Below are 24,645 nucleotides of genomic sequence, written 5' to 3' on the forward strand. Positions count from 1 at the left end.
GATTTCTCCCTCTGGAATCCTGTACCGTAGAAGGCAGCTGAAACTCTAGAGGCTTGAGACCACAGAGCGTATGTGAGAAATAGAGCTGGTGGGAGGGCCCAGGTGGTGAAGCCTAGGAAGTAACAGGAATCAGCCTCTACTGCGCATGCTGCGGGGCAGAAGCGCTTGCTGCCCGTTGAATACGGTGCAGAAATCAAAGTAGATAACTACCAAAGAACCTCATCGGGCCATTTCTTGATCATAAATCTCATTATGTGCAGCAGTTTGTGAAACAATGGCTGTTTTGGGACAGGAGTCTTGGGAAAATACGTATTAAAACGTGCATATTTCTTGCGACCTGTTTTTCATATATAATGTAGAGGTCATTAATCTGAGTTTCCGATTTTTTATTTTTCCTTAGTCTGGTATTCCCCATTCATTTTAAGGGATGCTCCAATGTTTTGCATATCAGTGAATTTTAATACAGGGCATTAAGTCTGAAAACCACATTTGATTTACTTCATGTAGGAGTCTTGATTTCTCTCTCTGATTAATGAAGAAACCTTAGTCCATATTTGATATATCTAATGGAGTATTTTAAAAAACTCATTAGAAGCAGAACGGATACAGTTTAAATATGTGGCCGAGCCCATGAGACCTGCTTTCATCCTGAGACGGTGTCCTGGGCTAGCTGGTCCCCCAGCTTTTGCCGGCTATGTGGGCGAGTGTTCGGTGCAAAATGGCTGCCGTGCGTCAGCCAGGCGGAGCTACAGGCCGCAGAGTTCCCAGCATTCCCTGCTTCCTCATCTTTCGCTCCAAGGTCAGGATAACCGTGCCCAAGGTCAGGATAACTGCGCCCAAGGTCAGGATAACCCTGCCCAAGGTCAGGATAACCGTGCCCAAGGTCAGGATAACCGCGAGCGGAAGCTCGTTCAGACGGCCGCACACTTCTCCCACAGTAACGCAGACACACGCCGGTTCTTTAAGTTTCTTTTATTTAAAAGATCATTCACAAAATACCAAATCCTTTTAAATTTACCTTTTTATCATAATTTTTTTTTCCTTACGAAGCAGAATGGGTGAAGTGTTGGGCGTTACTCCGGTTCACATGTTTAAAAAAGTCAGCCGACAAGAGTGAAACAAGAACATGGGATGGCAAAATGAAACCAAACAAACAAAAAAAAACTATTCCAACCACCCCCCCCCCTCCCCTCTGCCCCACTCCCTCCCCTCCTCAGGGTGTGAATTCAGTCTGGCGTGATAAAGTTCACATTGAATACATTGCGGAAGCTGCAGGTCCTGTACAGGCGATCAGTAATGCAGTAACATTGCAGGATGCACGCGGGCCATATCCCCTACGCTGACGGCCATATTCAGAGAACAGCAGTTGCACACCAGCGCAGGAGGTCTATAACAGGGTTATTCTCACAAGCTCAGAGCCCGAATGACCACACCTTCCTCTCCAGGCATTTCAGTTTCCCATTTACTTTCCCAAATCAGAGCAGAGTGTCATTTAAGATTTATAAGAGAAAAGTCTGTTCACAGGCTGGCCAGGCGAAATCAGTCCGATTTCCAAAAATTTCAAATCAAGTATATTTGCTCGAGTTCTTCGTTACGCAGTGAGAACTCAGAATGATGGCTGCAGTTAACAACAGACTTTGTGTGTTCAGTGGCCTTCTAGCAGTTAATCTAATGAGTTCATGAACCACGAACAGGGTTAAGCTGTGTGTGGTCTCTCATGACCCAGACTGATATGAAGTCAGCACCAGGGAGACACCTTTTCTGCTCACCTGTATCTGTTGCCATGACGGCGCATATGGATGTTTACTTTGGGTCTGAGCCGGCGCCTTAGCAACCATGCACACCCAGCTGGCCTTAAAAATTCCTGGAGAGGAAGCACAACAACCCACCCAAAGCAACGGAAGTAACCACGGCAACCTGCCCAGCAACCGTGCTCTGGGCACAGGGCTAGCGCAGGAGACCGTTCTGATTGGCCGCTGGGAGAAGGACGGTTGTGTTCTGTTGGTCACGCTACACGCCACAACGACATCGCAGTCTGAGCCCAGGAGAACACACACACACACTGCGCTGCACGTAAATTTACACACACATTCTTAAGGAACAGCTGTAGGAGATTAACTTTATTGCCATAAACTTTGTAGAAAACAAAAGTTGGGGGGGGGATAGATGAGCAGTCTAAATGTACAGGAGCTTTTCAGAATTCCAGACCCAGAGAGAAGCAAATCCAAAGCACTGCCTACAGTTATAATTTGAAGCACTGGTAGTAACACTACTGTACATAATGTTTAGTGTGGCCAGGACTGGAAAGCCAGACAAGTCACGTTTTCCTATGTCTTCATAAAAAAAAAAACTTACTAAATGCATGTGGTGCACTTTTTCCAAATCGAGTGATCTTTTTTTTTTTTTTTTTAAAACCTTTTTTGGCAATAACAACTTTTCTACCTCTAGCAGTGGATATCGAAGGAATAGCCACAGATTTCGGTACTGCTGGCAGTTATCACAGAAAGCTACCCTTACCTGGACTGAACCGACTCTGGTCAAAAATCTTTGAAAATGTTGTGTCCGATTCATAACATGGACACATTAGCAATCGCTTTAAGCATCAGATTTTCTTTCAAGGTTCGATAAGACAGAATATTTACTTACTTTACACAGAGAGCTGTGACTGAGGGGAAAACGATAAGAGCCAAACACACGGTAGCCCTGAACAGCGGCCGTGTGTCTAAACGAAGAAAAAAAAACAACACACATCACTGCAGAACACAAGAAGCATTTGGGGAAAAAAAAGAAAAAAAAGAGGGAAAGGTACCCAAAGGCAAATATACAACCAATCAGGTACCACCATCCCAGTGAACAACCAATCCGTTACCACCATTCTAATGAATAACCAATCAGGTCCCACCATCCCGGTGAGGTTTGCAGTGCTTTGTGCTGTGGGAACGGCGGTGATGTTCAGCGGAGGTGGGGCCACGCCCCCTTCGTCAGCTCTCCCTCTCCCCCTCTCTTTCTTGCTCTCTCTCTTTGGGTGATTTTTGAACGGAGCCGGCTCCAGGTTTAGTCCTCCTGAATAATGCAGCCACATCCTTTTTTTTACTAATTCTTCAAAAACAAAACAAAAGCACGACTTTACTTGGGTGAAGGAGGAGACACATTTAAAGAAATGGAGAGAGAAGTTCTCACGCGCCACTCTCACGGCAGAGCGGCACAGCGAGCAGAACAGCACAGCAGACTACATCAGCCCGTTAGTTTGCAGCACGAGCGAAAATAAGCGTGTGATTCATCTAGAACATGACAACACAACAGCTTTACAGTCCGAGGTACAATCAAGGTGAAAATACGCCACATCTGACCCACTGTGTGTGTGTGTGTGTGTGTGTGTGTGTGTGTGTGAGGGATTTTAAACATGCAAATAAACACTAAACTCTGCTGGAATTTAACCATCAACCCAATCCTTTTACACATTTGCAAAATTAACAACCGCCCCCAAAAAGCCTCACGTTAAAATAAAAGCAGTTATATAAAAAAAAAACCTTTCATTTACATAATGATAAACGTATGCAGGGAGGAGGGTGCCAGATACACCTCAAATCCCCCCTTCTGGAAGCTTTGCACAGAGAGGGCGGGGCTACGTGACACTTTCCCAGAGTTCCTTTCTCAGCCTGCATTCAATGCAGGGCATTCAGAGCAGTGATGTCACTTCCTTCCAGAAATAAAAGCACTGGATTCTTGTGTTTGAGAGTAGATGAACTCATTATTCTGTCCTGGTATCAAGAGTGTAAATTATCCTCCCCACCCAAAAAAGTAAGACCGGACTACACTGCAATGCAGACTGGAGTACAGTGAAGCAGAGGTGTGTGTTAAAACACTTATCCACTGGCATGCATTCACAAGCTGTTTGTGTGTGTGTCTGTCTGTCTGAGAGCGTGTGTGTGTGTGTGTCTGTCTGAGAGCGAGTGTGTGTGTGTCTGTCTGAGAGCGAGTGTGTGTGTGTCTGTCTGAGAGTGAGAGAGTGTGTCTGTCTGAGTGTGTGTCCCTGTTTGAGAGCGAGAGAGTGTGTGTTTGTGAGTGTGTGTGTGTCTGAGTGTGTGTGTCTGTCCGTTTGAGAGCGAGAGAGTGTGTGTGTTTGTGTGAGTGTGTGTGTGTGTGTGTGTCCGTGTCCCTGTTTGAGAGAGAGTGCGTGTCTGTGTGTCTGTGTGTGTGTCTGTCTGAGAGTGAGAGAGTGTGTGCGTCTGTGTGAGTGTGTCTGTCCGTTTGAGAGCGAGAGAGTGTGTGTGTCTGTGTGAGTGTGTGTGTGTGTCCCTGTTTGAGAGAGAGTGTGTGTCTGTGTGTGTGTTTCCCAGTACATTCTGGTTTTTTTTGTTGTTTTTTTGAATACACATTTTGCTCAAACTGAACTCAGAAGAGGAAGAGAGGTCCCAGGTGATCACACAGGTGGGAACAGTACCGGGGGCATCACTGCCCCCGCCCCGCCCCGCCCCACCCGCCCCCCCTGTGCTTGCCACAGGTTTTGGGCATTTAGTCTTTGTCTCTGGTTATTACCTCCTCCCGTGGCTTGGCCCCGCCGAAGATGGCGGAGTTTGGGTTGGCGACTTGGTTGAGGGGCGCCGCCACGGTGCGCGGTTTCAGCTGTAGCCTGGGCCTCTGAGCGCGCTCCTCTGCAGGGAGGGGAGAGAGCGCCACGCGTTAGACACACCAGCACACACACGCACACACACACGCACACACGCACACACACACACACACACACACGCACACACACGCACACACGCACACACACACACACACACACACACACACACACACACACACACCAGCACACGCACACGCGCACACACACACACGGGGTTAAACACACACACACACACACACACACAAGCACACACAGGGTTAACACACACAGACAAGCACACACAGGGTTACACACACACACACAAGCACACACAGGGTTAACACACACAGACAAGCACACACAGGGTTACACACACACAGACAAGCACACACAGGGTTACACACACACACACACGAGCACACACAGGGTTTAAACACACACACAACCAGAAAGGCTCTTATCCAGTGCTATTTCAGGGAGGTTCTAGAGATGAGGGTGAATAACTGCACTCTGGCAGAAGGGTGTTCAGATTACTGTCAGCAGACATCCTTTGTGTGTGCATATAAATAAATAAATAAATTACACTGCGTGGAAGCCTGCGCTTCCCAAAACCTCCTGAGATTATAACAACGAAACATACGCCTAAAGCCATTATAAAACGTATATTTGGCTGCTAATTTTCTCTTCCCGCTTGCCTAGCATTTATCTGTGTATCTGTAGCGGCTAAGCGCTAACAGCAGGCAGCCCTGGTGCTGTAAAGTGCAGCGTAGAGACGGACCCACGTCTGCGGTTCAGAGGCTGCGCAATCGGCTCGAGCCGCTCTTTCTGTGGTTAATATCGCCGTTTCGAGCTGTTCTTTCTGCGGTTAATATCGCCGTTTCGAGTTGGTCTTTCTGTGGTTAATATCACCGTTTCGAGTTGGTCTTTCTGCGGTTAATATCGCTGTTTCGAGCTGTTCTTTCTGCTGTGGTTAATATCGCCGTTTGGAGCTGTTCTTTCTGCTGTGGTTAATATCGCCGTTTGGAGCTGTTCTTTCTGCGGTTAATATCGCCGTTTCGAGTTGGTCTTTCTGTGGTTAATATCGCCGTTTCGAGCTGTTCTTTCTGCGGTTAATATCGCCGTTTCGAGCTGTTCTTTCTGCGGTTAATATCGCCGTTTCGAGCTGTTCTTTCTGCGGTTAATATCGCCGTTTCGAGCTGTTCTTTCTGTGGTTAATATCGCCGTTTCGAGCTGTTCTTTCTGCGGTTAATATCGCCGTTTCGAGCTGTTCTTTCTGTGGTTAATATCGCCGTTTCGAGTTGGTCTTTCTGTGGTTAATATCGCCGTTTCGAGCTGTTCTTTCTGTGGTTAATATCGCCGTTTCGAGCTGTTCTTTCTGCGGTTAATATCGCCGTTTCGAGCTGTTCTTTCTGTGGTTAATATCGCCGTTTCGAGTTGGTCTTTCTGTGGTTAATATCGCCGTTTCGAGCTGTTCTTTCTGCGGTTAATATCGCCGTTTCGAGTTGGTCTTTCTGTGGTTAATATCGCCGTTTCGAGTTGGTCTTTCTGCGGTTAATATCGCCGTTTCGAGCCGGTCTTTCTGTGGTTAATATCGCCGTTTCGAGCTGTTCTTTCTGCGGTTAATATTGCCGTTTCGAGCTGTTCTTTCTGCGGTTAATATTGCCGTTTCGAGCTGTTCTTTCTGTGGTTAATATCGCCGTTTCCACTGCAGCTCAGCAGCCGTTCTGTACTGTGCCGCACGGTGAATAATAGCATAATAGCGCATTTTTCTCCATCCCTCCTTCCCGGGTAAATAAACGAGTGTAGACACCGTCAGAGGGTTCTCTGAAGTCCGTGGCAGGCCCGCGAGGAGGAGGCCCGTCTCTGTAGCGGCCCATCCCGCCGGCGCCGGCCCCGGCCCCGGCCCCGGCCCCGCCCCCTCTCCTGTCGCCAGGGCGACCGTCGCCAGGGCGACCGCCGCCTCGACTCCGCCCACCCATGAAGTCGTCATCTCTGAATCCTGGGGGGGGGGAAGAGACGCAGGTCAGCCACACACTGGTCACCTCTCTTCACACCCATCACATGACGCAAAATGCGACCTATGGCATCGCACGACACTGAATGTGACCAATGAAGATGGGAGATGGGGTCCCTGTACAAACCATGACATTTTCAAACAGAAAAAAATCTAAAGGAATAAAACCTAGCTTAATTTTTTTTACATTTTATTCACTGAGTAAGTCATGTATAAATTTGATTCAGGTTCAGTCTAGCAAAGTTGCTTCCATTTCAATTCAGCCAGTGCACAAAAGCAATTGAAACCACCCATAATGTTCTATGAGTACTTTTCAGTTCGTTATGGGAAATTAGTGAAATAATGGAACTGAACCAAATTCTGGAATATACCAATGCATCTGCTTTATGGAGGGGGGGGGTTGTAGGGTCGGCAAACAAGCAAGTTGCTGACTCCTCCTTGCTCAGTGGAACAGTCAACCGCATTTTTGCCAGTGGTTCTACACTAAATATCCCCGAATATCTCAAAACATCATTAGAGGACCAGGACAGATTTGTGTGCTCAAACTCTGCTCTGGGTTTCACCATTTCCACCCATGGAAAATAAGTTATAGTTCGTGAGATTGGCTTCCTGAGGTCTAATTGGTTCTAACAGGTTTTAGCCAGCGTAATGTTTTAGGTCAGTAATAAAGGTAGCTTGAATCTCCACCCCCAATTTAAGCTCCACTTGCATGTACATGTTTTTCAGAACTGACTGACCAGTGCTTAGAAAAGCACATCCCCAGAAGTTGCACAGAATTGTCAACCTGGTCAGGCTCATAGTACTGTAGAGTTATGGTCAGGCTCATAGTACTGTAGGGTGATGGTCAGGCTCATAGTACTGTAAGGTGATGGTCAGGCTCATAGTACTGCAAGGTGATGGTCAGGCTCATAGTACTGCAGGGTTAGGGTCAGGCTCATGGTACTGTAAGGTGATGGTCAGGCTCATAGTACTGTAAGGTGATGGTCAGGCTCATGGTACTGCAAGGTGATGGTCAGGCTCATAGTGCTGTAAGGTGATGGTCAGGCTCATAGTGCTGTAAGGTGATGGTCAGGCTCATGGTACTGCAAGGTGATGGTCAGGCTCATAGTGCTGTAAGGTGATGGTCAGGCTCATGGTACTGCAAGGTGATGGTCAGGCTCATAGTACTGTAAGGTGATGGTCAGGCTCATAGTGCTGTAAGGTTAGAGTCAGGCTCATAGTACTGCAAGGTGATGGTCAGGCTCATGGTACTGCAAGGTGATGGTCAGGCTCATAGTGCTGTAGGGTGATGGTCAGGCTCATAGTGCTGTAAGGTGATGGTCAGGCTCATAGTACTGCAAGGTTAGGGTCAGGCTCATAGTACTGCAAGGTGATGGTCAGGCTCATAGTACTGCATGGTGATGGTCAGGCTCATAGTGCTGTAAGGAGATGGTCAGGCTCATAGTACTGTAGGGTGATGGTCAGGCTCATAGTACTGCAAGGTGATGGTCAGGCTCATAGTACTGTAGGGTGATGGTCAGGCTCATAGCGCTGTAGGGAGATGGTCAGGCTCATAGTACTGTAGGGTGATGGTCAGGCTCATAGTACTGCAAGGTGATGGTCAGGCTCATAGCGCTGTAAGGAGATGGTCAGGCTCATAGTACTGTAGGGTGATGGTCAGGCTCATAGTATTGTAAGGTTAGGGTCAGGCTCATAGTGCTGTAAGGAGATGGTCAGGCCCATGGTACTGTAAGGTTAGGGTCAGGCTCATAGTGCTGTAAGGTGATGGTCAGGCTCAGTGCTGTAAGGTTAGGGTCAGGCTCATAATACTGCAGGGTTAGGGTCAGGCTCATAGTACTGTAAGGTGATGGTCAGGCTCATAGTACTGTAAGGTGATGGTCAGGCCCATGGTACTGTAAGGTGATGGTCAGGCTCATAGTGCTGTAGAGTTAGGGTCAGGCTCATAGTACTGTAAGGAGATGGTCAGGCTCATAGTGCTGTAGAGTTAGGGTCAGGCCCATGGTACTGTAGGACTGGCAAGAGAAGCTAATCGAACGAACGGCGAAAACGTGGCGCACCTCCTCCCATTTGGTCGTAGTCGTCTCTGGATTCCCGCCCCCCTCCTCGGGAGCCACGTGCCCCACCCCGCCCTGAAAGGGGACACGCCCGGTGAGAGAAGGGGAGGAGCCTATGGCAGGAGTGGGAGGAGCTTGTCCCTCCCACAAGCAGAGTTTAACTCAGCGGCCCGTCAACTGGGCGGAGCCAGCAGGGAGATTGACACGGTGTTCAGGAAATGGTCTGGAGCACCACTGCTGAACTCCAGGTCCTGAAGGCCACAGTGTCTGCTAGCGTTTGCTCCAACCATGCGCTACACCACCAGATTTCACACAACCTTTTTCCCTCCTTAGTTAAGGAAGTAGGCTCATTGGTGAAATCAGGCGGTGTAGTTTTTGGCTGGAGCAAACACCTGCAGACACTGTGGCCTTCAGGACCTGGAGTTGAGTGGCCCTGGTCTAGAACACAGGTGGGAGACAAATCCATTTCAAGTCTGTCCATTCAGGAAATGACCTCTCATAAGGCATTATTTCCAATTGATTCCTTAATTTATCTAAATGAAATGGGATGAACCCCAAACCTGGTCTGGACCTGGCCCGCCCTAAAGGAACATACTGACCGGAGAGCCGCTTTCAGAAGAGCACAAGAGTCTGAAAGGAAACTTTGAGCTGTGTACAAAGCAAGGAGGAGACAGATCAGCACCGACTTTCCAACAGAAAAGCAGAGGGAGAGAGGCTGAAGATGTAGCATAAAATGAAAATGAAGAATGAAAATGTAAATCAGTGAAATTCTGTCATTTACACAAGTCCAAGTCAATAGTGAAGTGTTCACAAACCTTTACATTAAAAAGGAGCTTTTTCCCCCCATGTTTGCAGCCAACCGCAAGTACACAGATGCCTGAACTTTCACACTGAAATGTCCATATATTACCTGAGATTAAAGAACTTCACAGAACTCTCAAAGCAATACCAAGATGCGGTCCGACTACTGCTCCCAAAAATCAGATCTTTCAAAGAATTGTGAAAATGTTGCGACTTGGAGTTGAGCAAATACAGCCAGCAGTACAGAGCCTTGAGAACAAGGTCAACACACAGACATTTAACTTCACATCTATATCACACAAACAGCTCGGAAAACACCGTGAAAGTTTAAAGAAAAGTCCAAGATTAAGCACAGTAGAGGCAACAGTTAAGCAACTAATGTTGGACTCCATGTATTACAAAAAAAATGTACTAAACAGCAGGTATTCATGAAGGCTGTTTTTCAGCACAAATGTTTAAAATGCTCTGTGAGGCTTTCTGAAGCATTCGCGGAAAACGGAGCTGGCGTTTCCGTAGCAACGTGGCGCGGTACCTCTGTCGTCTTTCCGGAAGCCAAACCCAGGGCCTTTCTCCTGCCGGCGGCCCTCTGCGATGTCCACTCTGAGCGACCGGTCTCCCAAGAGCTGGGAAGCAAAGAGCATTCCGTCTCGTCTAATACATCTAAGCGAAAATAATATATATATATTTTTTTTAAAAGACGGCAAATTGCTGGTTCGTGTACTTACAGCTCCGTCGTACGTCAAGGCTTCTTTGAGGGATTCCAATTCGTCAAATTCTACATAACAGAAGCCTTCAGGAGAGAGAGAGGGGGAGAGAGAGTGATTGAGTGAGCGAAGCACCTTCCTGCTTCAAGCTGCTTCCCTCTGCACCAGAATCCGCTTTTATAGGTTTAAATGCAATTCCCATCACACTGGCCCTTCTCCCAAACGGCACCTTTCCAGGTAACAGGGAACGCCGGCGTAAATCCCAGTCTAATAGTGGGGTGCGTTTTTTCCCTCTCCCGTTTAGACGGGGGAAACGGGGACGGTCTCGCGGACTGAAAGGCGCTCGCCGTGCCGTGGAGAGCGGGGAAGGGAACGCGCGGCGGAAGGAGGGCGGGGAAGTGAGCGCGTGGCGGAAGGAGGGCGGGGCCGCGGCGGTCTCTCACCTTTGAACTTGTCCGTCTCCTTGTCTCGGACGAGCCGCACGCTGCGCACGCTGAGGTCCTTGAAGATGGAGTCGATGTCTCCCTGTACGGTGTTGAAGGGCAGGTTGCCCACGTAGGCGGTGTACGGGGGCTCTGTGGGCATCTCCTTCTGCTTCCGGGGCCCCCCCGGGCCGCCACCCCCCCCGGGGCCTGCGGGCCACAGACACGCCCCGTCACACAGCAGATAAGGGCGAGGATACATTTAAATAAATAAATAAATAAATAAATAAATAAATAAATAAATAAAACAAACACTGGCTGCTGGGGTGCAGTACCAGTTTGAGTGGAGCTATTTTAAGCCCAAATTTTGGAGTCCTCAGCACTCAAAATTCTGGGCTGGGAGAGGGTCCGGACGGCTCCGGGAGGGACCGGATGGCTCGGGGAGGGACCGTACAGTTTAGGGAGGGTTCATACGTCCAGCTCTGGGGAGCTGGGTTTAAGCTCTCCTCAGAGAGATATAGCTTAATAGTATTTAATTCAAACCTGGTATTATTTTACTACAAATACTCGACACAGATTTAAATAATTACAAGCGAGCCTTGCAGGGTAAGAGACTGCAAGCCTTTACTAAATTTCCTTTTAACTTAATTAGCTGGCCTGTACAGAGTAGGAGTCCTCGGTCTCTAATCTGCAGCCAAATCTTCGCCACGAGCACTTCATTAGGAAGGTTCAAAGTGACGTTCGTTCACCGTTAGTCCCCCAGCGTTATGGGACTGACGATATGAGTCATTTAGAGTGGCCCAAACATTTAGGCTTTCAGCTGAGGCTCTCATCAAGAGTGACTCACTAGCACATGGTCGGCAGTGTAGTATAATGGGTAAGGAGCTGGTCTCGTAACATAACGGTCGCAGGTTCAATTCCCCGCTAGGACACTGCCGTTGTAGTACCCTTGAGCAAGGCACTTAACCTGCATTGCTCCAGTATATATCCGGCAGTATAATTGGATACGATGTAAGTTGCTCTGGATAAGAGGGTCTGCTAAATGCCTGTAATGTAATGTAATGCAATGCACATCCACCAGGGCTCGAAAGGAAGGGCCTAGAATGCTCTTCTGAAGCCAGGCCTAGGCGTCTTTGAGGAACTATTAATTGACCCATTTAATCTGAAGCATCTAAAGTGCGAAACACGACACACCCAACATTCCAAGGTGCAATTCCCTTCACAAAAGATTTGAGGTTTGGTTTTATCCTGTTCCTGGTTTTAGTCCACTGGTAAGAGTTCTAAAACTGAGCTTCTGTAATGCCTATGGTGCCGTTTCAGTTTCATTGAAAAATTTGGCTTATTCCCCCCTATTCTCAGAGAATGTGGACAACTGATGCTTAGCGCTAGTAAACTAGCATTACAAATGCTGCAATTCATTTGTGGCAAAAAGGCCATGCACTTTCGTGTGGCCATAATCTTTGTTTAGCTGATACATCTACAGGGAGGCAGTCGCATCTTGCACTCATGCATCACACTACGAAACAGACAGGACAGGCCAAGAACCATTTATTTTTTATTATGAAATTGGGAAAATAAGTATTAAAGGACAGAAGAGACCAAATATTTGTTTGAATCTGCCAAACACTTTGACATAATATTAGTTTGGGCTACTCCTCAGAAACATTCATTCAGCAGCACATCTTTATAAACGCAAGGACATTTATAAACCAGTAATATTTCTGCTGTGAGGAGTCGAGGCACATAGCCCATTTTAAAACATTAATAATTAAAACGTTTTTCTTACATAAAGAAAATACGAAGTTTCACGTGTACCACTGGGACAAGTACAGACCTATAACTGGCTACCAGGGCTTTAAAAAAAAAAGTAAGTTCCTTCTCGCATATCCATACAAAAACCACACACATCATCATGACCATCACAAATTCTCGGTGCAAACTGATTGTTCCGATATTTCCTTCCATAACGTCGCAACGTAGCCAGGTGGCAAGAATACACGTGCGCCCAATATAGCAACAGATACTTTTACACCTGTCCGTATCCATATTCGTGTTCACCCGAAATATGTTTACTCCTAATATAAGCAAAAATGTAAAGGGGAATACTACAACCACAGACCGTTTCCTGCGCACACAGTTATGACGTAGTATGCCCAATTCTCTACTGCGAGGAGCCACCGCATGCTAAAGCAGCACTACCTACATAACCTGGCTAAAACAAACTAATGCGGCTATCGATCACTAACGTTACCGATCGCAAACGTCAATACACGCAGTTGTCAAACTGCGAGCGCCAAATGCTCATTCGTTCCTGAACAGCTAGCCATTTTTCGTTCGAACTTAAATGCGTCCATCTGCGAGCATGCGTGCATTTAGCCACAAAGCAACAACATCGGGGTTAGAAAATAGTGGGCCCACGGCCATCCATTTGAGCATCTGTCTGCAGCCAGCGTCGAAACAAGTGTGGGGGGGGGGGATAGCTAACTAACCAAAAGCTAGCGAACAACAAAACGTGAAATATGCCTGGTGAACGGAAATAGTTTCACCGGGTTAACTTGATGACAGCAGCAACGTCGCGAAACGTAGAGACCATCTCTGGATGGTCTCCAGTTTGGACACTGGTGGCGGTGGCGCACAGCCCATGTGCAGCGCTTCTCGCACGGGGTACCCTGGCGCCAAGTGCCGTGCTGGCAGCCACGATACGACCAGGCTCCACTCCCACAACGAAAGCAGCTGCAGCGAGCTGCGTATAGCCTGCTGAACTCAAGGCGATCACGACCCTCGGGGTTCATCAGAAAACGCATCCTCACTCCGTGGACGCGTTAACAATCCCCGACTCTCCCTCGATCTCAACACTGGCTCCCCATTCATCACGGTGGTTATCCGAGTTGGTGTCCCCCGGTCTTATGCCACAGGCCTAGTTAGCCTAGCCAACTACCCACTAAATCGCCTTTGCATTTTGGTGATTTGATCCACAACTGTGGGTACGGTTTCCGTAATGTGCACGGTACACTATGGTCCCCGCTCACCGGACGGGTGCATTCTTACCCCCTTCCTCCGCCAAAGCTACCGTAAGCCCGATCCCGGTCGTCGTAGTTATCGTAATCCGCCATTGCAGTGATTGCTGTCTGGGAGAAAGCAAGCAGCGTCTTCAGGACCTCCAATATAGCTGGAGTAGCTTACGGGTGTCCGCAGACTGCCTGACAAAAAATGCGAAAGGGCGTGCGTGTTTCTGTGAGTTTAGGAACGGAACAGAATGCAAACATTTTTGAAGTACAATAGTCAATGACGATAATGATGATGATGTTTATAATAATAATAATAATAATAATTGTTATTATTATCATCATCATATTGCATTATATTAACATTATGATGAATTATGATGAATTATGATGATGATGATGATGATGATGATGATGATGATAATAATAATAATAATAACAACGACACATATTTTCAATGTCATTAAAAAAAGATGTACAGCACTCCTCCCCTGATAAGAGCTTGCTGTACAGACTAGGGACTGTGGGCACTTGTTATAATACCTTCCGGGGAAGTCGTGAATCATGATAACAGTTTATCAGTGACATGTACGCTATGATCTGTGGCCTCAGGTTAGGCCTGCTGTTCAATTAATAGTGGTGACTAACACCTGTTTAGAACTTTAGACCTAAAAGATAATCACAGTGAAATTGACAGATGTGTCACTTTTACCTGATGCAATGCGGTATAATGATTAGGGCACTGCGCTTCTAACTTAGTGGTTGCTGGTTTTTTCCTGCCACAGCCACCCCAGGCCTGCTCTTGGTGGGGGGTGGGCGGGGGGGTATTGGTGTTGTAATCTGCTGTGGCTTCCTCACGATCAGCAGTTTCTATGGCGATTATTATGTTTATTATTTATTCATAGCATACCTCCAGATTTCTCTCCAAAGCCCTCTGAAGAGAGAAGTGATCTCTTGCAATAATTTAAGAGATGATTACAGCATAGGTAATGACTGTGCCATGTCTGAAATGAGTGTTGTAGTTTTTTTTGGCCACTAGAGGGCACCAATGAGACAAACTCAAAATCATTTCCCATTTCTTGGACATTGTTTTTTAAAAATATTATATTATCATATATCCCAGGTGTGAGCATCAAGTGAGAAATACATAATATTGCTGCAGTACATTTTTGACCAACATCTGCTCCAACGCATTCACATTTAATATCCAACTTTACACAAGCCGTTAATTGAAAATGCAGCACACAATGACACACTGCCTTCAACTCGTGTGTGTGTGTGTATGTGTTTGTGTTTGATTGTGTGTGGGTATATAGAAATGTATTTAAACAGTAACAAAGATCTCACTGTGTTTGCTTGGGAAGTGTTGCTGGGGCTCAATGTTACACGGATGGTCGGTTGGCAGATTTTAGTGGGGCGACATGGGGCGACATAGCTCAGGAGGTAAGACCGATTGTCTGGCAGTCGGAGGGTTGTCGGTTCAAACCCCACCCTGGGCGTGTCGAAGTGTCCTTGAGCAAGACACCTAACCCCTAACTGCTCTGGCGAATGAGAGGCATCAATTGTAAAGCGCTTTGGATAAAATCGCTATATAAATGCAGTCCATTTACCATTTAGTGAACTTTGGAGATGACTCAAACTTGTGCAACCCAAATAGGGTGTTTTATTTACAAAAGTGCCCCCAACTATTATACAAAGATTTATTTATATATACATATACAAAACAAAAGAATCAGCACATCAATTATACCCATTCTATTACACCCACCTACTGCCAGCCACCCTTCTGATAGCAAATGACCGGCTTATATACTCTATATTATCCAGACTATATAATTTCATACAATATTCAGTTATCTCACAGAAGAAATTACAGCATAGTTTTACGAATAGAAATCACTATACATATATCATCAGTTGCTACTTTATATCTAATAGTCACATATCTAATTGGGTACGAGAAAATATTACCTAATACACTTTATAGTCTCCCCCCGTCTAAAATAACCAATTCTTTTTGTCAAGCGCTTCCAATAAAATAGCTCAGAATTGTGACGTTCGGATTACGTCATTCAAGTTTGAACATGGAACAAGCGGAATGAACAACGGTTAGTAGCAACTCCTAACATTGGGTTTATAGAACATGGTACACCAAAATAAATCTATTTAATGTTTGAAACCAAATGTGTATGTTTACGTTGTTTGCAGAACATTATGGTGGTGAACAGATGTACTGTGGCGAATGTGTTTGCGTTGGCAAACCGGAGAACATAAATGTGCGCGCTATATTTATGAAAGCGGCGTACCCGAGCCAAACAACCTCTAGAATAAACAGATGCACAGTTAAAACCCAATCGTTAAAAAAAAAAAAAAAAGTCATAGCAGGAACAGAGGGTTCGCTCCGTTTCACTCAAATGTAGGCTACAGTTAAATGTAGACGTATAGGGCAGTGACACAATTTGTGTTGCTTTGGCTGTATACTCCAGCTAATTGGATTTTGGCTTTAACTGCTTTAATTACTCTGGGTGTCCATATCGGGTGATCGGTACAGGAATTACAGCCCTTTTTATATACAGTCCCCCCATTTTAGGGGAACAAAAGTAATGGGACAACTGCCCGCTGGTTCTTGGCCAGCTGTGTGTTGTTTCATCATTAGTTCGTGCACAAGAAAACTGTACAAGCGAGTCAACTGTGTGTGTGGAATTTGCATTTGGAGTCTGTTGCTGTTGTCTCTCAACATGAGGACCAAAGAAGTGTCAATGACAGTAAAGCAGGCCGTCATGACGCTGAAAATCCAGAATATATATATTTTAAAAGTTGAATGTTTTTCACTGGCCAAGTCAATCACCCACCCTGAAGCAAACTCATGCCAGCATTATTTTAAACTGGGATGCCTGGTGAAGAAGCGATCATTCAGGCGTGCTGAGATTCCTGAGTTTTCGGATGCAGTACCGTGACTTCCCAGCAGGTGGAGAGAGAAGCACGCAGCGAAGGAAAGTCCAGCTTGAGTAAGAGAGAAGGTCAGTGCTCTGTGCTACCAAAAATAACGACACCTCTCTTTCTGTGACTTGATTTGATAGACTTGTAAAACCATCCCAATTATCCAAATCAGAGGTGATGGCAGCATAGGCTTTGTATTAATATTAATATTAATATTTCTCTGCTTCAGACAGTATTTGGGCCAGCAGTACAGCACCTGAACAGAGGAAGGGAGAAGAAGTGAGGAAGTGAGAATGACATTAGAGAGGCCAGGGGGGACAGGGAAGCTGCTGCTTCTGTGGCAGAGACACAATTAAAGATTTAGGGATTTCAGGGTTGTCATTCATTTTCAAGAAAATGCCTGATTGGTGGACACCAAAAGCTTTCTTTTTTAAAAAGTTGAGTGCCTAGCCACCTGCCATACTGATTGGTGCCTGTTGTTTCTATAGCGACAGCGCGTGAAGGCGGAGTCAGCTCACAGAACGCTGTTTGGTCGTGCGAGAGTTCGGCTTGCTGCTCTGGGTAGGGTCTGACACTGAAAGCTCCCCTCATGTGTTTAGGACCAGGGTCATGCACCGGTGGTCTTAAAAACGGGAGACAAGCTTTCGCAAAATGGAGTCTTACGAGCTCCGATGTGGCTTGATCTACCACTGAGAATTTATATCCATTGTGGATGTGCATTGTGGCTGTACACTGTGGATGTGCATTGTGGCTGTGCATTGTGGATGTGCATTGTGGATGTGCGTTGTGGATGTATTAGATATGTCATACTGTTTGTGGGTGCTGTACTACAGTGATTCCCATACGTTGGGTCATGAGATGAGTTGAGGCGTTTGTCACCAGTGCATGTGCATGGTAACAAAAACATTTCAGTATGCTTTTCTGCACTTTTGATAAGGGGAGGGTCACAGGAAATGCATTAACCAATCAGCTGGGTTGGTCAGTGAGGGAGGCTGGGAGCCTTTGTTGTGCTACAGTTGCATGGTGTGCCTTATTGAACCTGTGTTTGTGCCTTATTGAACCTGTGTTTGTGCTTTATTGAACCTGTGTTTATACCTTATTGAACCTGTGTTTTGTAGTTGTCCAATGACGATAAGCACTTCTGTACATCACTTTGGATAAAAGTGTCTGCTAAATAAATGTAATGTAATGTAATGGTGGACAGCGGAGTTCAAAGAAGGTTCTAGAACCTTTGGTTTCAGTCACATTGCGCTACGCTCTGCACGCCAGAGAGCAAACCCCGAATCTGTATCACATTATGGCCGTGTTTAAAGGGCAAACGCATCGCCCAGAGACGTGACCTCATCTGCTTTCTGTTAATTGCAGAGTTTGATCTGGAGTTCCCTTAATCAAGCCTCTGACGACTTTAATTTTTTTTCTTTTTTCGATTATTAAACTCAAAGTTTTGGGGGCTCGTGCTTTTGAAACTCCCCGACAGGAAGCGCTTCTGTTCCTGTTCCTGGGTGACCCGCCCGCGCTGGCATGCGCGGCAGCGTTCTGATTGGTCACACCGAGGGTGGGGGGGGGGGGGGGGGGGGGGGGGGGGGGGGGGGGGGGCGCGTCGCAGTGCGATTCGGAGAGGCCCTCGAACCCGGAGCGCCTTGACGTCTCTCCCTCTGATCAGCGGCGTTAGCCCTGAGCGCATGTCACGGGCGCGTGATAGCCAGGTGTCGCCGTGGAAACGCATCGCGGCGCATTTACACCGGCGGTGTCTTCAGAGGGGTCGCAGCGCGGCGGAAACGGGGTTCGGGGTTCGGGGTTCGGCTCTAATCACAGGCTGCGGGTTTGAGGAAGCGTTGATGAGCGTGAAGCCTGCCTCTGCATGCGCTGATCTGCGCTGATCTGCCTCTGCATGCGCTGATCTGCGCTGATCTGCCTCTGCATGCGCTGATCTGCGCTGATCTGCCTCTGCATGCGCTGATCTGCGCTGATCTGCCTCTGCATGCGCTGATCTGCGCTGATCTGCCTCTGCATGCGCTGATCTGCGCTGATCTGCCTCTGCATGCGCTGATCTGCGCTGATCTGCCTCTGCATGCCCTGATCTGCCTCTGCATGCGCTGATCTGCGCTGATCTGCTGAAACCCGTAAACAGTCCAGGCAGGTTGTCAGCTGTCTGTGAACGCGGGAGGGTCGTCTGGAGGGTCGGTGGATTTTTGGGCTTCCAGCATGGGGGGGTGGGGAACCCCTTTCTCTCCCACTGTGTGTGCAGGGCGTCGTTTCCACCAATTACAGCGGCTCAGCTGGCTAATTAGCTGTTTACACCAACACTGGCTCGCTCACAGATTAGACCACAGCACGGTCTTCCGTGCAGGGGAACAGAAACAGAACGCATTGAATTGAATTATGAGCTAATTTGTGGAACACATAGTCAGGCTCTTAGCTTCAGATCCAGATCACTGAGATCAAACACCCAGAGAGCCCCCACCCCCCCGCCCCCACCCAAATGTCACAGTGCAGTGGTCTGTGAACCTGTGGTGAATGTGACCGAATGTGGAGAGAGAATTTTCCCGGGCCCAGGAGTTTCACACGGTGGCCCTGACAGCCTGTAATAAGCGTGTTACAGCATGCTTATGACAGTGTGATCTATGCTTTAAGGCGTGTAAAATTAGCACTGGAGAGGGACTGCAGGGAGAGAGGTGTGCCACAGTCATGCCGTATACGAGCCCCTTTGCAGGCGGGGGGTGGGAGTGGGGGGGTTCGATCCCCCGCCATTTCCCTTCTGACCTGCACCCCCCCCCCCCCCCCCCCGTTACCCTCTGTGCTTCCTCCCTGTTACCCTGTTTGAATAAAGCAAGGAAAGGAGAACAGACTGCTGGCTGTGCTAAAAAAGAGAGGGATGCACAAAGCATAAAGAGGAAGAGTGGAAGAGTGAATGCCCCTCAGAGCATAAAGAGGAAGAGAAGCGCCCCTCAGAGCAATTAGCCGCCATGATTAGCGCGCTCAAAGCGTTGCAGATAGCGGCTGGAATTAATGAGCCATTAAAGAGTTTAACGGCCCGCCTGCTGCCGCTGGGCCTGGGCAGATATAACAGTCACTACAGGCCTCTCAATCCCGCCTGCTGCAGCTGGGCCTGGGCAGATATAACAGTCACTACAGGCCTCTCAATCCCGCCTGCTGCAGCTGGGCCTGGGCAGATATAACAGTCACTACAGGCCTCTCAATCCCGCCTGCTGCAGCTGGGCCTGGGCAGATATAACAGTCACTGCAGGCCTCTCAATCCCGCCTGCTGCAGCTGGGCCTGGGCAGATATAACAGTCACTACAGGCCTCTCAATCCCGCCTGCTGCAGCTGGGCCTGGGCAGATATAACAGTCACTACAGGCCTCTCAATCCCGCCTGCTGCAGCTGGGCCTGGGCAGATATAACAGTCACTGCAGGCCTCTCAATCCCGCCTGCTGCAGCTGGGCCTGGGCAGATATAACAGTCACTACAGGCCTCTCAATCCCGCCTGCTGCAGCTGGGCCTGGGCAGATAGAACAGTCACTACAGGCCTCTCAATCCCGCCTGTGTCTGTGTTAATGGTGGAGGCTCATGTACAGTGAGCTGCTGGCTGTCAGTCACCTGATCTCTACTGACCAATGGCATGTTAGGTCTGACCGTGGAGGAATTTTAATTAGAGCGTCTGTGTGTAAGTCCAGAAGATGAGTGCTGGCTCTGTACACAGCTGCTTTTAAAGCATTAATTATGAATGTGATATTATATGCTGCTTGATTACATTATTGACATATTGTGTCCAGGTCACTTTACCACTAAAGGTTAAATGGCCTCAAATTATGGCAGGGAAGCATGACTTGTGAGGTTCATACCCCTACAGAACTATAAACTTGCTCATAACCTTACTGCACTAGGGGTGCAGTGTTTCAAATAAATCAATGGTTGGTTTGACGGATTATGATCATGTGTTGTAGGTGGGGTTCAAAATGCAGGTGTTGATTCAAGCCAACTCAACCAATGATCTACAGCATACTGCTTTATGAAACTTTGGTAGAGCCAATCAAATATCTGGACAGTAATCTCTCACTGTGATTTCCCTTTACGTTAGGTTTCTAGAGAGGTTGTGTCAGAGTTGGAGATTTATAGCATTACAGTCTCATCATGGAGCGCCTGTTGAAGGGAGCTATATATTCCAGACAGATTTAGGAATAATATGTACAGCGAACATTGTTTTATTGCTTTTATGATTTACAGGAATTAAAATCTGGCAGTGCACCAGTTTTAATCACAACTTCTTAAATTATACATCATGCTGGCACGGAGGAATTTCTTGTATTTTGTGGAATTTCTGGCGTATGATTAACCCGTCTTCAGTAGTCTTCAGAAATCTTGTGGTGTCTGAACCCAAAGGGCAGTTAACTACAGTGCTGTTAGCTGCTCATCCAATCAGCGCGCCCATGCGCAGTGTGCACAGTCGATGCGGAAGGTGCCTCTGCGTTTAAACAGTCCAGGTTTTTGTTCGTTCAGCCCACAGTTTGGTGTGTTTCTGGGGCTGTGCTGTGTGTGTGTTGCAGTTCGGTGTGTTTCTGAGGCTGTGCTGTGTGTGTGTTGCAGTTCGGTGTGTTTCTGAGGCTGTGCTGTGTGTGTGTTGCAGTTCGATGTGTGTCTGGGGCTGTGCTGTGTGTGTGTTGCAGTTCGGTGTGTTTCTGAGGCTGTGCTGTGTGTGTGTTGCAGTTCGGTGTGTTTCTGGGGCTGTGCAGTGTGTGTGTTGCCGTTCGGTGTGTTTCTGGGGCTGTGCTGTGTGTGTGTTGCAGTTCGGTGTGTTTCTGGGGCTGTGCTGTGCGTGTGTTGCAGTTCGGTGTGTTTCTGGGGCTGTGCTGTGTGTGTGTTGCAGTCCGGTGTGTTTCTGAGGCTGTGCTGTGTGTGTGTTGCAGTTCGGTGTGTGTCTGGGGCTGTGCTGTGTGTGTGTTGCAGTTCGGTGTGTTTCTGGGGCTGTGCTGTGTGTGTGTTGTGGAAGGGAGTCGGGCTGGAATGCTCATACCTGAAGACTGATGGTCCGGGAGGAGAGATTAACGGACTGAGCGCGCTCAGTGGTTAAAATGATAATTGAGGTCAGTCTGGCCGTTTGCACAATAGCAGCGCAGATGATGGATCGGGAGAACGAGGTGGGGAGATCGCCCGCGGTCTGGATTCATAATAAACGTACCTGTTAACCGAGCGGCTTTCAGAAACACCGCACAGCGCTACTGAACTCTCCTCCCTTTTTTTACAAACTTAATTTCATCTCACGGATGACAAGAAAGTAATTCTGTAGATCTGGAAATGCATTCAAAGCTGGAATGTAGATAATTATTATCAATATGAGATTGTTGTGTATTATTCCAGTGGTTTTATTTCCTGAATGATCTGTTTGTCATGATAATGGCCGCAGTTAATGGAATTACATTATATTAGATGCTTGCTTTGTGACATCACCAAGACAAAAGGTTTTTATTTCGAAGAGTAGGCTCATGTTTTTTGGGAAAGTGACTCTGTACTGTTGAAACTTTATACTCAGTACTTCACTCAATACATAATACTACTAAGACTACTACTATTACCGTTTATATCACTCTTTATTTCGATGAATGCTCTCTTCGATGAGTACTCTTTCTTGTGTAAGTACTAGCAGTGATTACAATAATTGTAATAACTAGCATATGTGATTATGATTGTTATGGAGCTGCTGCTCTGTGTGCTGTATTAGAGGCTATGAGAGAGGAGAATAAACTCTGCCCCCATTCTGTTGGGTTCCCCGCTGAGGCGCCGTGTGTTCGGAACAGGACCCGCGTGCGTGGCTGTCTCTCTCTGCACTCTTCATGAAATAATCAGCGTGAGGTATGCTCTGCCACAGCTGCTGCGAATGCGCACATTTACCTCCTCACTGAATCTGTCAGGAAATGGGAACCCAGCGCTAGCGTTAGCATCGCTCTGCTCCGGACCGGGAAGTGCTAGCGTTAGCATCGCTCTGCTCCGGACCGGGAAGCGCTAGCGTTAGCATCGCTCTGCACCGGACCGGGAAGCGCTAGCGTTAGCATCGCTCTGCACCGGACCGGGAAGTGCTAGCGTTAGCATCGCTCTGCACCGGACCGGGAAGTGCTAGCGTTAGCATCGCTCTGCTCCGGACCGGGAAGCGCTAGCGTTAGCATCGCTCTGCTCCGGACCGGGAAACGCTATCGTTAGCATCGCTCTGCACCGGACCAGGAAGCGCTAGCGTTAGCATCGCTCCGCACCGGACGAGGAAGTGCTAGCGTTAGCATCGCTCTGCACCGGACCGGGAAGCACTAGCGTTAGCATCGCTCTGCACCGGACCAGGAAGCGCTAGCGTTAGCATCGCTCCGCACCGGACCAGGAAGCACTAGCGTTTGCATCGCTCCGCACCGGACGGGGAAGCGCTAGCGTTAGCATCACTCTGCACCGGACCAGGGAGGGAAAGCGCAGTACCTGCTTGTAATGAATCACAGAGAGCAGTAAAAATGAGAAGGCTGCTGGAGAAAAAATAACACACGTGACGCTGTGCACGTCTTCCAACGGGGGGTGGGGGGTGGGTTGTTGTCTGGTCCAAGCTAGCGTCACCCACTCCCCCTCCCCTTTTAGAAAGGTACAGATCTCCGAAGGGAGGAAGAAGAGAGAGAGGGCAGTGAGGGTGGGGGAGGGGGGGTTGTTGTCAGGTCCAAGCGAGCGTCACCCACTCCCCCTCCGCTTTTAGAAAGGTACAGATCTCAGAAGGGAGGAAGAAGAGAGAGAGGGCAGTGCGGGGTGTAACGAGGGGTGTCAGCGCGTGACACCAGCTCTCTGTGGAATTAATTTCTCATTTCAGCGCTCAAGTCTATTCCCCTTCTCTTCTTTTCACCTGTGACTATCCTCTCCACTATCTGTGGATGTAGATCTGCTATGACTATCTGCTGTGCCCCCAGCTTTGTGTCTGCAGAGTCGCGCCCACGAGCCGACAATACGGTCTTTCCATTTGTCATTCGAACTGTGACTTATTTTTCATTTTTTAAAAATCACATATGAGTCATTTACCCAGCAGATAATTCCCAGAGCACCTTTCTCAAAGGTACAGTGTCAGTGCCCAACCCAGGACTCAAACTGGCAACCTCTCTCTTACAAACCCAGTTTGGTTTAGGGCTACCCTGCACAAATTCACTCACTCATTCTGTGGGGGCTCACTCCAGTGTCTGTGTATCTCCAGTAAAGCTGAGTCCCTTCAGTGACGTGAGTTTCCCAGGTGACTCAGATATTCAGCACAGAGAGTATTCCTTTTGAATAACAACTGAGGCCTTGTTAGGGCTGGTTATATCAGACCTTATTAAGGTTGGCTGTACATCTTTTGATGTTCTTTTTTTGTGTGTGATGATGTCATTTGAACAAACCGAATGAAACGCGAATGCAGCCAATCACAACCCGGCGCTGCCATCAAGCATTAAAAGCAGTCCTATCCTGATGGAATCCAGCGCTGTTGTGTTCTGTGTTCATTTTTAAGCCTCACGCTAACTGCCGCTCTCGAAGGTTCGGTGGGCAGAAGCTACAGAGGCTTAGTGGATGAGATGGATTTCCTCAGGGCCAGTCTAAGACCCTTTCTGCCATTACACTGAAAAAACAGGCTTATGCTGATGCTAATGAGACCTTTCCTTCATCTTTAGATCAGATATACTTTATTGAACCCCCTGGGGTAATTTGTCCTCTGTATTTGACCCATCCTAGTTACTTAGGAGCAGTGGGCAGCCACAGTGCAGCGCCCGGGGACCAACTCCAGCTCGGAGGCCAGCGCCTTGGTCAAGGGCAACAGCAGGACTGTACCTAACCTGACATGCATGTCTCTCCATATGCACAAATAAGAGGAAAGAACTGACTGTGACTGTTTATGGTGTTATTAACACATGGTGGTTGTGCTGGTGTTGATTGTATCCAGGGTCATTAACACATGGTGGTTGTGCTGGTGTATATTGTATACAGTGTCATTAACACATGACGGTTGTGCTGGTGTATATTGTATACAGGGTCATTAACACATGACGGTTGTGCTGGTATATATTGTATACAGGGTCATTAACACATGACGGTTGTGCTAGTGTATATTGT

General features: G+C 47.7%; 1 protein-coding gene across 4 annotated transcripts; it reads right to left on the reverse strand.

Moving 5' to 3' along the window:
- Positions 1 to 957: 957 nt before the first annotated feature.
- LOC118209254 (eukaryotic translation initiation factor 4H-like) lies at positions 958 to 13,793 on the reverse strand. Of its 4 annotated transcripts, none has more exons than XM_035384447.1 (8): positions 13,653 to 13,793; positions 10,626 to 10,814; positions 10,204 to 10,268; positions 10,011 to 10,101; positions 8,681 to 8,752; positions 6,420 to 6,608; positions 4,540 to 4,655; positions 958 to 3,063 (listed from the first exon to the last, which is right to left on the reverse strand). In XM_035384447.1, exons 2-8 carry the CDS (start codon positions 10,765 to 10,767, stop codon positions 3,055 to 3,057), a joined length of 684 nt encoding a protein of 227 aa, XP_035240338.1. In that variant the 5' UTR covers positions 10,768 to 10,814; positions 13,653 to 13,793; the 3' UTR covers positions 958 to 3,054. The 4 variants fall into 4 exon arrangements, with proteins under 4 accessions (XP_035240338.1, XP_035240339.1, XP_035240340.1 ...); XM_035384448.1 differs by having other exon boundaries at positions 958 to 3,099; XM_035384449.1 differs by lacking the exon at positions 958 to 3,063 and adding an exon at positions 12,678 to 12,679 and having other exon boundaries at positions 4,501 to 4,655; positions 13,653 to 13,763.
- Positions 13,794 to 24,645: the final 10,852 nt, after the last annotated feature.

The sequence above is a fragment of the Anguilla anguilla genome, chromosome 12 (assembly GCF_013347855.1).
Source record: "Anguilla anguilla isolate fAngAng1 chromosome 12, fAngAng1.pri, whole genome shotgun sequence".
Lineage (NCBI taxonomy): Eukaryota > Metazoa > Chordata > Actinopteri > Anguilliformes > Anguillidae > Anguilla > Anguilla anguilla.